At 36.6% G+C, this 13,960-nt stretch overlaps 1 protein-coding gene across 7 annotated transcripts in view; it reads left to right on the top strand.

Moving 5' to 3' along the window:
• The window catches only part of LOC145673820 (uncharacterized), a 234,519-nt gene that overhangs the window by 208,405 nt on the left and 12,154 nt on the right, over positions 1-13,960 (top strand). For all 7 annotated transcript variants that reach the window (XM_081743587.1, XM_081743592.1, XM_081743586.1 and 4 more), the window contains one exon: positions 6,876-7,202. In XM_081743587.1, the coding sequence (XP_081599713.1) occupies positions 6,876-7,202 (327 nt within the window). The remainder of the gene's footprint in view (positions 1-6,875; positions 7,203-13,960) is intronic.

Genomic DNA, 13,960 nt, shown 5'->3' on the forward strand with positions numbered 1-13,960 from the left:
ATCATAAAGTCGGTGAACGGTGTTAAAAATGGTTTATTAGTTGATATACTTTATAATATCTTTTCCTTAAAACTGTCAAGCACACAAACTTGCTGACTAGGTATCCATAAACATGTACATAGCAACAACCATCCCATAATAATATCTTACATATCTTAAAAACATTCTTCTTCTGTTATTATTAAATTAACATTCTATGAAGTATAGTGCATATGTATGAGCACTTTCTGCCCAAGGTACAGGTAATTATTAACCTATCCAAAGTATTTTGTTATAATTCTGAACGGACATCGTCCGCAAAATGGAACCAATTGAACATCAACATTAATATTCACCCCAGGCAAATAATGCTTTTCAAGAGCTTTATTGACTTGTTCCCACACATCCCTAATTAGGGCCAATTTATCTTTCTTCCTTCTCTGACTCCTATTTTTGTCATCAAATCGGAGAAATCTTGAAAGTAATTCAAATTTATTTCTACTCATTGTTGCTCGAAAGACTGGAGGTCCAAGTTCTGAATCCCAAAGAATACTTACATCTAAGTTATTCCATTTCAATGATCCTGCTGTTAGCAACAAACCTATGAAAGCAAGGATTTCTTGTGAGTCACATGGTTTCCATATACTTGCCTTATCACCCATTACTCTAATAGCCTCCTCGTTTGTGTGCTGAACAATTTTCTGGATGACGTCTGTCCCGACAAACAATCGGAAACTATCTTCTTGAGTCTTTACAACCTTCGACGGAGGTAACACAACTTTGTTCATTTTTGATTTCACAGTGTTAAAACTTTTAGTGCTACTAGAATTAGAACATGTTTCCTTCCATTCTACAGTTTTACTTCGTTAAACACCACTCGTTTCTGATATATTATTTCCAGCATCATCCGATTCAGAACTGCTACTCTCTGCTGAAGTCACACTTACGCGATCGCTTTCACTATCACTAGGAACATAGCTCTCGTCTTCTACCATAAAATCTACTTAGTCCATGTCCTCGTCAATAACTTCGTCTAACAATTCAGGAATTTCTTCTGAACGAATGTAATACAAAAAGAAAAACAGCGGGAAACGATCTTAATGTTGCCAACTCCGATTGCAGCCAGAGTTGTCAACTCTCTGTAACTCCAGTGTTGCCAACACCTAGATAGTGATATTTACAATGATAATCCTCGGTTAATGTATAAGGGTCCAATGGACCCACCTTGGGTTTTAATGTTACTATTTTGCACTCACAGCCTTGTATAAAAATCAAAAACAGATCTAACATTCAAAATCAGGCGAAAGAAACAGAAAAGGGCAAATATAGTTGGCACAGAAAACCATGAAGGTAGGCGAAATACAAAAAAATCTAAACACAAAAATGTAACCGATGGGGTTCATTGAACCCACCTGGGTGTTTTTAGGGGGTTAATAAGTGAGGTGCACAAGTACAAAATATCAAATTATACGGCTAGATTCATATTTAAGTAACAGGAAATTTAGAATTAGGTATAATAGCTCTACTTCATTCAATTATAAAATATCATCAGGAGTATCTCAGGGCTCTAACCTGGGTCCCTTGCTGTTTTTGCTTTTACCTCATAAGTTAATCTGTAAATATTTAATGGTATGCTGACGACATTAATACTGTCTAAGATCAAATTATGCTGCAAGAAAACATAGATATATTAAATAAAGGGTCAGTCAATAATTGTTTATCTTTGGACATTGTCAAAACTTACGGTATAACTTTATCCAGGAAAACTGATCTTTAGTCTTATAAACGTGTAATAGGTAACCAGAAAATTGTATTCGGAACTAAGGTTAAAGATCTCGGAAAAATATTAGATAAGTTATTTGTCACAGATTTTTTTTTTTTTTTTTTTCCACGCCCGATGAGGATCACAATTTTTCCGTCGTTTGTCCACATTCCAAATGCATCCTTGGCACGCCGTAGAAGGTTCAAGCGTTTGGAGGTACGGGATTCGGTAAGGAGGAGTTCACTGCCTTTCAATAGTTTTTTTTACCTTCCAAACTTGGTCCCGAGATCGATAAGACACAAATTTTACAATGATGGGACATGATCCCTTACGCACAACTTCTGCAGCACTTCGATTACGACTTTACATTTTTTTATCCTATTTGACTGATGATGCTTTTATTCGATTCAACATACGAAAAGACCTATATAGACAAACCTTACTCGTCTATTTCAGGCAACGATAGAACTTCGTTAATTTCGCCTTCCCTGTCCAAAACCTTCTTCCCCGAGAATTTTTATGGACTCTTCAGTTTTGTAACCCTCATGTTTAGACGACATAAAGTTTCGTGCATGAAGGAATTCTTCATTTTTAAAGCCTCTTTTGCTTGTACTATCGCTACATATTCAAAAATTCGCAAAATATCGGAGCACCAGCCTTCCTCTTATTCCTCTACATCTGAGGAACAGTGAGATTGAGGGCTTTTCCCTGTAATGGGTTTAACTGTACACAAAAACACTCCGTTTGCGCATAAACACGTCCACAATTTTGTGTCACATTTGAATCAGTTTCCTCGTCAGTTATACAGTAAGTATAGTAATAAATGTATTATTAATATTATTAAATTTTCTGCCTGTTGGCAGGTCCTGGGACTAATGCGGTTTTCTTTCTTTCTTAGGATCGGGTCTGGAAATGTTTCTTCCACGTTTCTCGATCTTCAGCTTCCTCTTTTAACTCCCAATATTTTCTTCTATTTTTCGAATCATCTATCAGTTGCGTTTTTCCTACTCCTCGCTTTCCTTCCATCTTTCCCTCTGTGGCGGTACAAAGAAGACAGTTTCTTCACAAAATGTGTCTAATCCAATTGGGCTTCGTACGAGGAATGCTGGCTGAAAGCGTCCTCCTCTCTTCTACCCATTTTAAAACATCTTGGTTTGTTACTCTCTCCGTCCATTTTATCTCCTTCATCTTCCCTCAGCATCACATTTCGAAGCTTTCTAAATATTTCTTAAACTTCCTTAATTTCTCAATCGCTGAACCATATGTTCCAATACTCCTTATATTCCATTACTCCTTCGTCAGCTTTTTCCTTAGTCCAATATTAAGCCTACTAGTTAAGAGTGGTATTTTCTTGTTGAATGCATCTTTTGGCTACAGCAATTCTTGACTTTCTCTCTTTGGTGCAGTAAGCATCTCTTGTCAAAATCTTGACTATTTGAGATGATCTACTTCTTGAAGTTTTTTGTTCTACTCTGACCTGTAAGAGTACGTTTCCACGTGATATTCTCCTAAACGTATAAACCAGTAAAAGTCTGTATTGCTGGTTTCCGGAATAAAAAAACTGATATTATTTGCCTTAAAATATACATCGTATTTTTAATGTTAACTCTGTGTAAATTATAGAAAGCTCATTTTATATATATATATATATATATATATATATATATATATATATATATATATATATATATATATATATATATATAATGTATTTATGAATATAGTGAATTTAGAACTATTAAACTTGGAGAAAGAAATTCGATGATCTTTTTAAATAATTCACGTATTCTGAAATTTTCTCTTTAATTCATTATAATTTTCAAGACAACAGAAAAATGAAAGATACAAATAAATAAATCTAGAGAAGATGCCCTGCAGGTAAATACTAAGAAGAAACAATATTTTCTTATCTTTGCATAGTATATTCTATTTATATTGAATTTTACCCAACATATATGTATCCCTTCATTTCATATGCGTTCAAATAATTTTGATACAATTCATTATCGTATTTATTAGATTAAAATCCGACACTGATTGTGAGCCAACCCCAGAGAAAGGAAGAGAAGAAAGAATTTTATTAATGAAGCATACAAAGCATAGGGAGTAATTTTTTTTCATTATTTATTTCTTTTCACTCTTTTTGTACAAAGCATCGACTTGTGTGCCGTTAAGTGCATTCGAGATTGAAACCTTTTCAAGTACGATCGACATTTATTTTCGCCTATCTGTCATATTCAGAAATAGATACAAAATTAGCGAAAAACACCATGTCATGTGCTTACTACGTAACAATGTAATATCCTTACGTTTGCAGTACATATGCATGTATGGTTGCTAAATGCTAATGAATTCTGCTAAATTAATACGCTTTTTATTTAAAGAAATTTATTTGTCTTGTTGTAAATACATAAAGTTACTGCTAAATCCAAACATCAGCAATACAAAATTTGAATTTCGTTCGTTATTCAAATAAATCTACTCCATTTGGCAACACCAAGTTTATAGGGGCTTATTTCTCAAAACTAGTAACCTAATACTTCAAACCTACAAGGTACTGGTCTGAATTTTATAATTTCTGTATTTCAAAAGTTTTAGAAGAACTTGTAAACAGTGCGACGTTTTTGGTAGCCACGTGACGAAATTTATAAGTAAGCAGACAAATATTTAGAAAGCCGAATACTATAAGAAATGCTATCGGTTGACTATTTTCTATGGTGCTAGTTATTTTATTTGGAAATAATGACAACAGAATTGAAATTAAATACTTTGAATGTGATAAAGGAATCAAAATATATTTGACGCGTTTTCTAGTAATTTGACACAGAAAGAAAATAAATGAATGGACAAAATTATTGAAATCATGCCAGACTCATGGACATACAAATATTGTTCACATGTTTGTGATGTATTAGCATAACGTAAGTAAACCTATATTACAAAAAATGAATACTGTTACCTGGCATACGCTATATACAGTACTTTCCGGGATTGAATTCCAGTTACTTCACTACATCAAAGAACTGTAGTAAGCAGGGTTGGCTGGTTTGGTTTAAACCAAGGTGGTTTAAACCAGCTGTTTTTTTTTTTTTTTTTTTCAAAAAAAAAACTGGTTTAAACCAAAAAAAAGAAGAACGAAAAATGCTTTAAATCGGGTGAACTTCATGGTGATGTCTCCACATATCAAACCATCTGCATTATGTTTATCTACTTTTCACCTTTTAATCAAGAGGACCCGTGTTCAATTCTCGGTCGAACCACAACCCATCTTTAAAGTGTAAACCAAGTAGCGATTCGAGGTCCCTTTAAGCGAAAGTCTTCTCCGTGATAACCTTGGTATTTCATAAGGATGTTAAGCCTAAACATACGAAACGAAACCAAATGATATATTTCTACTGGCCTGAATGCCTATTGTTTTATAAAGAAGCCAAGGTTGCTTAAATATATTCATAGAAATTTGCAAAATTTATCAACTGCCTACGTAGCTTCCAACATCAGTTTTGATTCGACTTTGTTTTAATTTTATTGAATGATACCTACATACCAAATTTGTAATTTAATACTTCAGTTTCAGCGTAGTGATACATTGACCTTAAAATTGTACATACAAATACATTTAAAGTAATAACAGGATTTTCCCAATGGCTAAGGCGGGAGTTTCCCGATTTATATGTAATTCTGTATAATGTTTTTACTTGTGTAACTGTTTTATCTTTTTGTCCTTCTGAAATGACTCTTTGACAATTATATTAACAAGTAGGTCTATGTAAAGATCAGTACAACGTATCTTTATCAGGAGTCCTTCGTGAGTGAGTCGGCAGTCGCATTTGTGACCAATTAGTCTCGGTTTCGTCTCCAAATGGACAATTTCTCTTGGATGTAAACCGAGAAGCGGTTTGGATTCCGCTTTAAGCGTATGTGACCCCTTCCAGCATAATCCTGTTGTTGCATAATAACATCAAGGTAATACAAACTAATTTCTGTCCACATCTAATATAAATACAGAGAGTAAATTATTTAAACCAAAAAAACCGGGTTTAAACCAAAAAAAACCGGGTTTAAACCAAAAACCTGGTTTTCTGTTGTTTTTTTTTTTTCAATAAAGACCATGGTTTTTGCCAACCCTTTTAGTAAGCCACGTGAAAAACAAATTGGTAGGCGCGATGGAGAAAGTCAAATGCAATTAAATGTTCAAAAATAAAATGCGCTTTCCTTGAGATGTATGCTTTAATATTTGCTTAGAATCAGCATAACTTTTTTCTTTATTGACAATATTAGATAAATCTTTGATTTGTTTTGAGTTTAGCGTCTCTTTCAGCAGCGAGGATTATGAGACGTGGATCTACAGCTTAACATGGGATCCGAACCACATGAGCTTCCACCGGAAATCGAACCCAAGTCTCCGACGCCAAGCGCACGTATACTAACCGCTGAGCCATTAGGAACATCAGTATTAGATAAATCAATGGACAGTTTTATATATATATATATGTTTCTTAATATGCAGCCACTTAGCTACAGTGTGCACTCGGTTTTAACTCTTCTTAATTATTTAAATGGGAGAACACAGACCTTGTATACTTGTGAAGTTATACAAATGTGATACAAGCCTTCAATCTCTTGTGGACATTTGCTAGTTAACTGCTCCACATTATTGTTTTGTGAAACAAAATCATTGAAAAGGAAGTCACGTGCTCTCTTGTAGCTAGTGTTTTGCTTTTGTAGATTCGAGAAGCATACATTCATATATTTACATTTGAATCATAAATGTATGAAGAAGTATTAGTAGTCTAGTAACTTTGAAAAATATGCTTCAAGATGTTAAAAAAAAAAAAAAAAAAAAAAAAAACACTTGTTTGGCTTCTAGCGATATTTTTCGTACCTTTTCCCTATTATGTCGATAAATAGTATCTCGTAGTTTACCGGCCGTGTTAGCGATTTTCATTGTAAGCCAAGAGAGATTTTCTTGAGCTAAGAAGAATGGTGGCTTACAATCTGATAAATATAGTTATGACATATTAAGAAAAATATCTAATTACGGCAAGAAAAAGAATAATACTTGTTATATTCCATGTCAACTATTTTGACGTAAGCTAGTTTTGTTATGTTGATTTAGTTATTGTTCCTTTGACAGGTTCCTAAAACTACGCTGTGGAGGAGATTACAGAATCCGGGCAAATCGTCTGGCGAAGAATATTCAAGTGAAACTCCTCAGGAAACTTACGCGATTCATACGACTGAGGAGACCGAAATTAGTGATACTGTGATCGAACTTAAAAATGAAGAACTGAACAGTGAAAATACAACGAAAGATAGTTCATCTTTGAAAACTACAGAAATCCCTATTACATGTGTGACTGCAGATGGTGTAGAGACTGATTTTCCTGAATGTTCAGTCATTATATTAACGACGACTGATGGAATTCCACTACAAGAAGGTAGTCAAATAATAGTGGATACGGTGAGTATTACGTTTTACCTTCGTTCTTTTATTCATGGGCTGTTGATTTAATTCTCAGATTATTTTTTTCTAAGAAAGTATTAGTTGTAGCTCGAAATCCTGACCGCAGTTACACTCATGTCCAAAATGATTGTCGCATATCTACAACTGTGTTCTTGTAAGAATATAATTTGATAATGATTTTGCAGGGTACTTTTAATACTGATACTATGTGTATAATCGGAAAATGTATATTTGTGGTAAATTTCGTAGGAAGAGAATTATAAATACGAAAATTAGAATGAGTAAAACAAAATGTTGCTAAATGGACAAGAAAGTTTTATTTTCGTTTTATTGTTCTTATTTACTGATCTTTTGACATGAAATTTGCCACAGTATCTTTGCCGATTATACAAATACTAACATTGTAAGAAATACCGGGCGAATTCGTTACCAAATTATATTCGTACAACAACATATTTATAGACATGCGACAATAATTTTGGACATGAGTGTATATGTAACAATGTCTCACGATAACGTCACAAAATTGTCTTTCACCTAAGCCTATACAATTTTAGGCTGCGTGTGGTGAGTTGTGTGATCTTCGTTGGGTTATTACGTAGGAGATCGTTGGAATGTAGCAAATAGCATTCGGTAATGTGTCAATGAGTCTCGCAACGTTTCTTACTGGTTTGCACGTTTCCAAGCTAAAAGAATGTCAGTGGAGGATGATCTCATATTTGGTCACCCGTCCGTAAGTCATGATGAGAAGAAAGTTGGCCGTGTCAGTGTACTTGTAAAAACCACACTTTGACTAAATGTCCGCGAAATTGCGGAAGAATTAAACATTTCCATCGGCTCATGTCACTAAATCTTACACGAAGGCTTAGAGATGCGGCGTGTATCGGCAAAATTTATACTGAGGATTCTCTCACACAGGACTAGAACGTGTCACCACCATCAAGGAACTGGTGGAAACAACTGCCAGTGATGTCGGATCATAGCATTACAGAGGTTTACAGGAACGACCATACAACGAAGGTAATATAGTCCGAATGGAAGTCACTTGAATTTCAGTACCCAATAACCCGGCAAGTCCAATCTTGGGTGGAAGTGCTTTTGGGCATGTTCGGGATCGTGCATCATGAATTTGTTCCATGTGATTGAGATTGAGCTGTGGTGCAGTGGTTCCGTTCATCGTAAACGGCCGGACAGGTGAGCACAGGTGACACATTATCAAGACATACAATACATTTAGTTTGCATAAAGAACTCAGTTTTCGCCCTTGGTAACCTCGTTATATACAATAGTTGAAATTCGAGGACTATGGCTGAAAGATGGAATTCGGGGAATTAATGCAGGCTTGGCACGAAGACTGGCCACAACTGTTTGAAAGCATCGTATGAAGTGACGAGGCCGTATTCCATGTTGGGATTTTTGTCTATCACTATAACTACCATTACTGGACATCACGTGGTAATGATCCCCAAATGATAGTTGAGAGGATGCAATCACGTCCCAAAGTGCTTGTGTGGTGTGGAATAACGGCGATAAGACCCATCGGCCCATATCTTCTGCATGATAACATGAATGGCGACCGCTACCTCCAGATGCTTCAAGATTACGTGTGACCTACAGTATCGAAACGAGAAAACATTTATGACCTCATGCAAGATGGTGCACCATCCCGCTTTGTAGTAATTGTACGCGAGTGGTTGGACCAGAAGTTTCCTGACATTAGCATGGACGGCGGCCTCACGAGTGGCCAGCAAGAAGTCCAAGTTTCACTCGGTGTGATTTTGTGTGTGGCGTGTGTGTGTGTAAGAGAGAAAGAGAAAGAGAAAGAGAGAGACATTAAGGAGGAGATGTGCAGGTCCAAACCTAGAATAATGGATGAATTGAAGGTACGGATTCAAGAGGTTATTGCCAGCATGTCAATTGACTTCCTTCAGAAAAAGTATCTATTTTATCCCTGACCGTTTGAGGAAGTTGGTTAACAACACTCGTGCCTATGTTGAGATTTAACACATTTTTTCTTTTATATCGAAGGACATATATATGTATATGTTTTTCCGATAAATGAAAATCAACGTTACAGAACTTAATCTAGAACTTAGTGTTTCAATATTTAGCTATTTTTCAGCCACCCTACATGCAGAAATATTGGTTAGATGAATTGAATTGTCTGATTAACGTGTGTCATTTTCTTGAAAAAAAAAAAAAAAAGAAAAAAAAATACTTGGTTATTGAAAACAGTCTTTTGCTGCAACCACATAATTTCGACATCGCTCAGCCAACGAGTTGATTCCATGATGAAAGAAGTCTTGAGCCTGCGATTCGAAAAAATTCTCAATCACACGTTGTAGTGTCCGGTATTCAGGGAAGTTTTCTCTGACAACAAGTAATCGAGGTACTGGAAGAAGTGGAAGTTGGTGTTGAAAATATGTTGGGAGAGGAACAGTCATAGTATAACTCATGGAGAGTCTGCGTTTGTCCTTTAAGCACCTGTAAGCTCTCGTTGTCATGAAACATGAGTATAACATGTCTCATTCACCAAAGCTGGATGCTTGTGAACAAATTTGCGAGTTCAGTATTGTAACGATTTACAGTGATGGTTTTGCCTCGTCAGAGAAAGACAAGATGGAAGAACCAGTAGCAACGTCTACCAGCAACACAACCTTCTGTTTTGGAAACGTTCCTCGACGTAGATCAAGGTGCAGCCATTGCTCTGACCGTTTACAATTGTCGTAGGAGATCCATTTTTTTTTTTTTTTAATCAGAAATTAAAATCTAATTCAGAAAACCTTCTCGGTTATTCAATATACTAAGAGAAGTGCAAATCTCCGGATGGCGAATCTTGTTGGCCGGTGTCAACTAATGTAGCACCAGTGAGTTTAACTACTGATTGCACGGAGCCACTGAACGATAGTGCTACAATGTATGCCTAACTTGTCTGCAATTACACGAACACTGTTCGTAGGGTTAGCTTCCACAGTCCTTCTGAGGATCTCATTATATGATGCTGCTGTTGGTAGGTAAGCGTGGGTCTCGTTTTTCAATACTATGTTAGTGGCACAAATTTCACAAACCATTGACAGGTAGTTACCACTCTTAGCTCAAATGTACTGTTGATATTTTTCTTTGCTAGATGTGTAAATATCCCTGTTTTAATTCCCAAAGGAAAATCAGTCTGGATTGTGTCTTCTTTATGCAGCACTTTCGGAAGACCCTATTAAGGAATACACTACATCCTGATGTTTGGCAACTCGCATCTGTTTTCTGAACATTACGTAGTTTGTAACCTCGACTCTTCCTTCGGATACATTACAGAGAGTTGTTTTTCACCACATACAGAAACGGACATTTTAATTACACCAACCCAATATGTCGATCTACATACAATTTTGATGGCTGATGTTCTGTCGTCAGTCCTTTTACTTTTGATATTATGTCAAGCATCCGGAGGAGAGCTCCGCGATACCTCTTGCCTTAACCCAGTTTTTCGGTTACAATGCTGAATTTATCTTGAAAATAATATCTGGTCAAGTTCGTGTGTGATGGTGACAAGACCTGCTTTGTTCATCTGAAAAGTCTTGTCAATCTCACTACATATTAGTAATTCATTGTTGTAAATGTACTTAAAGTACAGCTTCTCGAACTAGTGTCAATTTCTATCAAGTCGAATGTTTCGTAGACAAGGCTTACGCTGCCACAAGTCTTTAATTTTACTTTCCTTAAATCTTGAAATATATAAGTATATAAATAAATAAATTATTGTAATAGGCTCTTCTCCCGTGTGGAGTTTCTAATGTTCGACTTTTTTATTATTAAGAAATATTTCTTTACCGTCTCCGAGAAGCCACTTTATTGATTATGCGTTCTTTTGAAATTCGAAAACATTGAATTTAAATCATGAGTAGGAACGAGAATGGAACACAATATAACCTGTTACCTTGTTCTCGCTTTTTGGAATGTACATTTTCCTGTAAGACAAATTATTTACTACTCGATGATTTTGGAGCTTGATTGCACCAAAGCACTGTTATTCGTGAATGCTAATTTTCAATCCTTCCCTCTATGTTGGATATCTCAAGTGCTACACTGAACATTCGCTTGTATACGTTATTTTTTTTTTTTTTTTTTATTTCTTGGAAGCACTCTTGAAACATCCTTTTTGTTATAATTCCAAAGGTTAGTAAACCCAAGTAAAACTTTTCCATTGAGAATGACTTGCCTAAAATAATGGAATGATGGTACAGTTATTGTTTTTGGGTTTCGGTAAGCATATGAACAAATCGGCCATTAAATCTTGATATTCTACAAATTCAAGACATTATAGATAATCTAGTTACGGATGGGTTTAGCTAGTTCTAGATGCCCTTCGTTTTCTTCAAAGCCGTTTCCATTTGGGACAGTTGCAAGGATTTCCAACAAATGACGCTAAAAATAATGTTGCAGGGCGTTAAAAGTAACCTCAATTAGTTCGCGTTTCGCTAATTGCTGCTCAACCTCTTGTAGCCAGGTAGGTGTAAGGCCTTTGCAAATCTAGAATTAAGGATCACCTTTGTGTTCCTTTACTTAAGGACGTGAGACACCATTAGAAAATAGAATTTTACTTAAACCTACTGTAAAAGACAGAATGTGTAAAAGGACCAGGAATGTATCACTCCGCTTTTAGACAATTAACGTGTTGAAATTTACCATTTAATTCGTAGTATGCAAATGGCAAACTAAGGTAGATATTTATTACACGCAATTCATATTTTTTTTTTAACATTTGTTGATAAAATTCATAGTACATGGATGATAATTAGTTACTAAATTAGAAATTGGTGTAATACAATCCATAAAAGATTTTGCTTCAAAATACACTTATTTTTTGTAAGCTGTTCAGCTGTCTAAGTTTCCTATAAAGGTAACCAAGAAAGTTCTGTTGCTTTTTAACCCACTACCTTCGAACATCGATATGTCACCTAAGACGTACCTGGAAGATCAAAAATAGTGCCCATCAGCATCGACGACCTTCTACCAACGTTCTGGAAGGCCATGGATTCCATCGCGGTAGAACTTGGTGGGCCGTGAAGCGAAGAAGTTAACTGCATTTTGCATCTCTACTGGGGATTTGAACTGGCGTCCTCTAAGGTGGTAGTCCAAGGAATGGAACAGGTAATAATCGGACGGTGCAATGTCCGAGGAGTATGGAGGATGCAATAGTGTTTCCCATCCAAGGCGTAGAATGGTGTCCCGGGTCATCCTAACCACATGGGGCTTAGCGTTTTCCTGTAACCGGAGGACTCCCTTTGCGATTCAAAAGTGCTGGCTCCAGAGTTTTGAGTTTTTCTTGAACACGGCTCAACTGCTAACAGTATACAGTTGCATTGATGCTCTCACCAGCTGGTAGCAGTTTCCGATGCACGGTGCCGCGAGCAGTCCACCAAAGACACAAGGGTAACTTATTCTGGTGCAGTGCTGGTTTCGGCTGTTTTGGAACCAATTCATGGGATGCTAACCAATGATGACGGTGCCGCGGAGCTTCGTACAAAACCAAATTCTCACCACATGTCAACACCATGTCGAGAAATGGCTCCGTCCTCAGACGAGACAGCAAAGAAACACAGGTGTCTGCTGTGTTGCCTTGTGGCCCGGAGTCAAATCATGTGGGACCCATCGACCCAACTTCTAGTACTTGCCAAGTTGATTAAGGTGCTGGCGAATGGTTTCTTCACTCACACTGAATTGTAGTCCCAGTTCTTTACATGTCTGGCCACTGTTCGCCTCAATTGCTGCCTGAAGATCTTCATTTTGTACACGTGTTGGTCTTCCGGCACATTGTATGTCTTCGAGTCTTTCGTCACCGTCCTTAATCTTGTTAAACCACTGCTGCGCTCTCCGCGTAGTCACAATACCCTCAGAAAGGGCCTGGCATATCTTCCACCCCGCTGCAGCGGCGTTTGACCCCAGTTTGAACTTGTACAGCATACACGCCCTTATGACTCAGTGTGGAGACAAATCTCTGTTCTTACACAAGTTCACGATGTAACTGAACTTTCACAACCAGGTAGTATGTTGGATATACGCACACCAACAACTGATCTTCGCCTTACCTCCATTCTCATTCAACTCACAGTGTGAGGGCCAATTGAACACAGACCTCCACAGAAAGCGACAGAACATTCTTGGTTACCTTTATAGTTTCCAATGGAAACATTGGTGTTCCAAGGTTACCATATAAAATCTTTCCACCACATTACTTTTTGGCCGATATTTGCCAATCACAACATAAACAGAAATTCCGTTATGTAGGTTTATCATATCTAAAGAAGGTTAATTATTGCGTCGAGTTATTGGGCTCAATCGTATATCACTTGTTATTCCCCCCATTAGCGAGTGTTTCTATTTTCAGAAGAGCTCCCCACATTCGAGTGTTATGGATTTCTACATCAGAGACTCAGGGTTGATTCCCGGTAAAAGTTCATATGGTTCGAATTCCGCGTTTAGCTTTAAGTTCATATCTCGTATGATTTGGATGGTAGAAGGGGCGATAAACTCCAAATCAAATCAGATTTTTCCCGATTGGACAACAGTGAACTTTCAAGTGGTAAATTAAAATGTTCCAGCTAAAGTTGAGCGTTATTTTGCACTCACACTTTCATTTTTGAAAGTAAGCTAACATCACAAAATTCACTAAAAAGAAGTACGCTTGATTAAAACTTAGAGCTTAGCTCAGCTTTTACAGACTAAGTTTGAGTTTGACTTCTTTCAAATATGAGCTCTTA

The sequence above is a fragment of the Thermobia domestica genome, chromosome 17 (genome assembly GCF_964235325.1).
Source record: "Thermobia domestica chromosome 17, izTheDome1.hap1.1, whole genome shotgun sequence".
In the NCBI taxonomy this organism is placed as follows: domain Eukaryota; kingdom Metazoa; phylum Arthropoda; class Insecta; order Zygentoma; family Lepismatidae; genus Thermobia; species Thermobia domestica.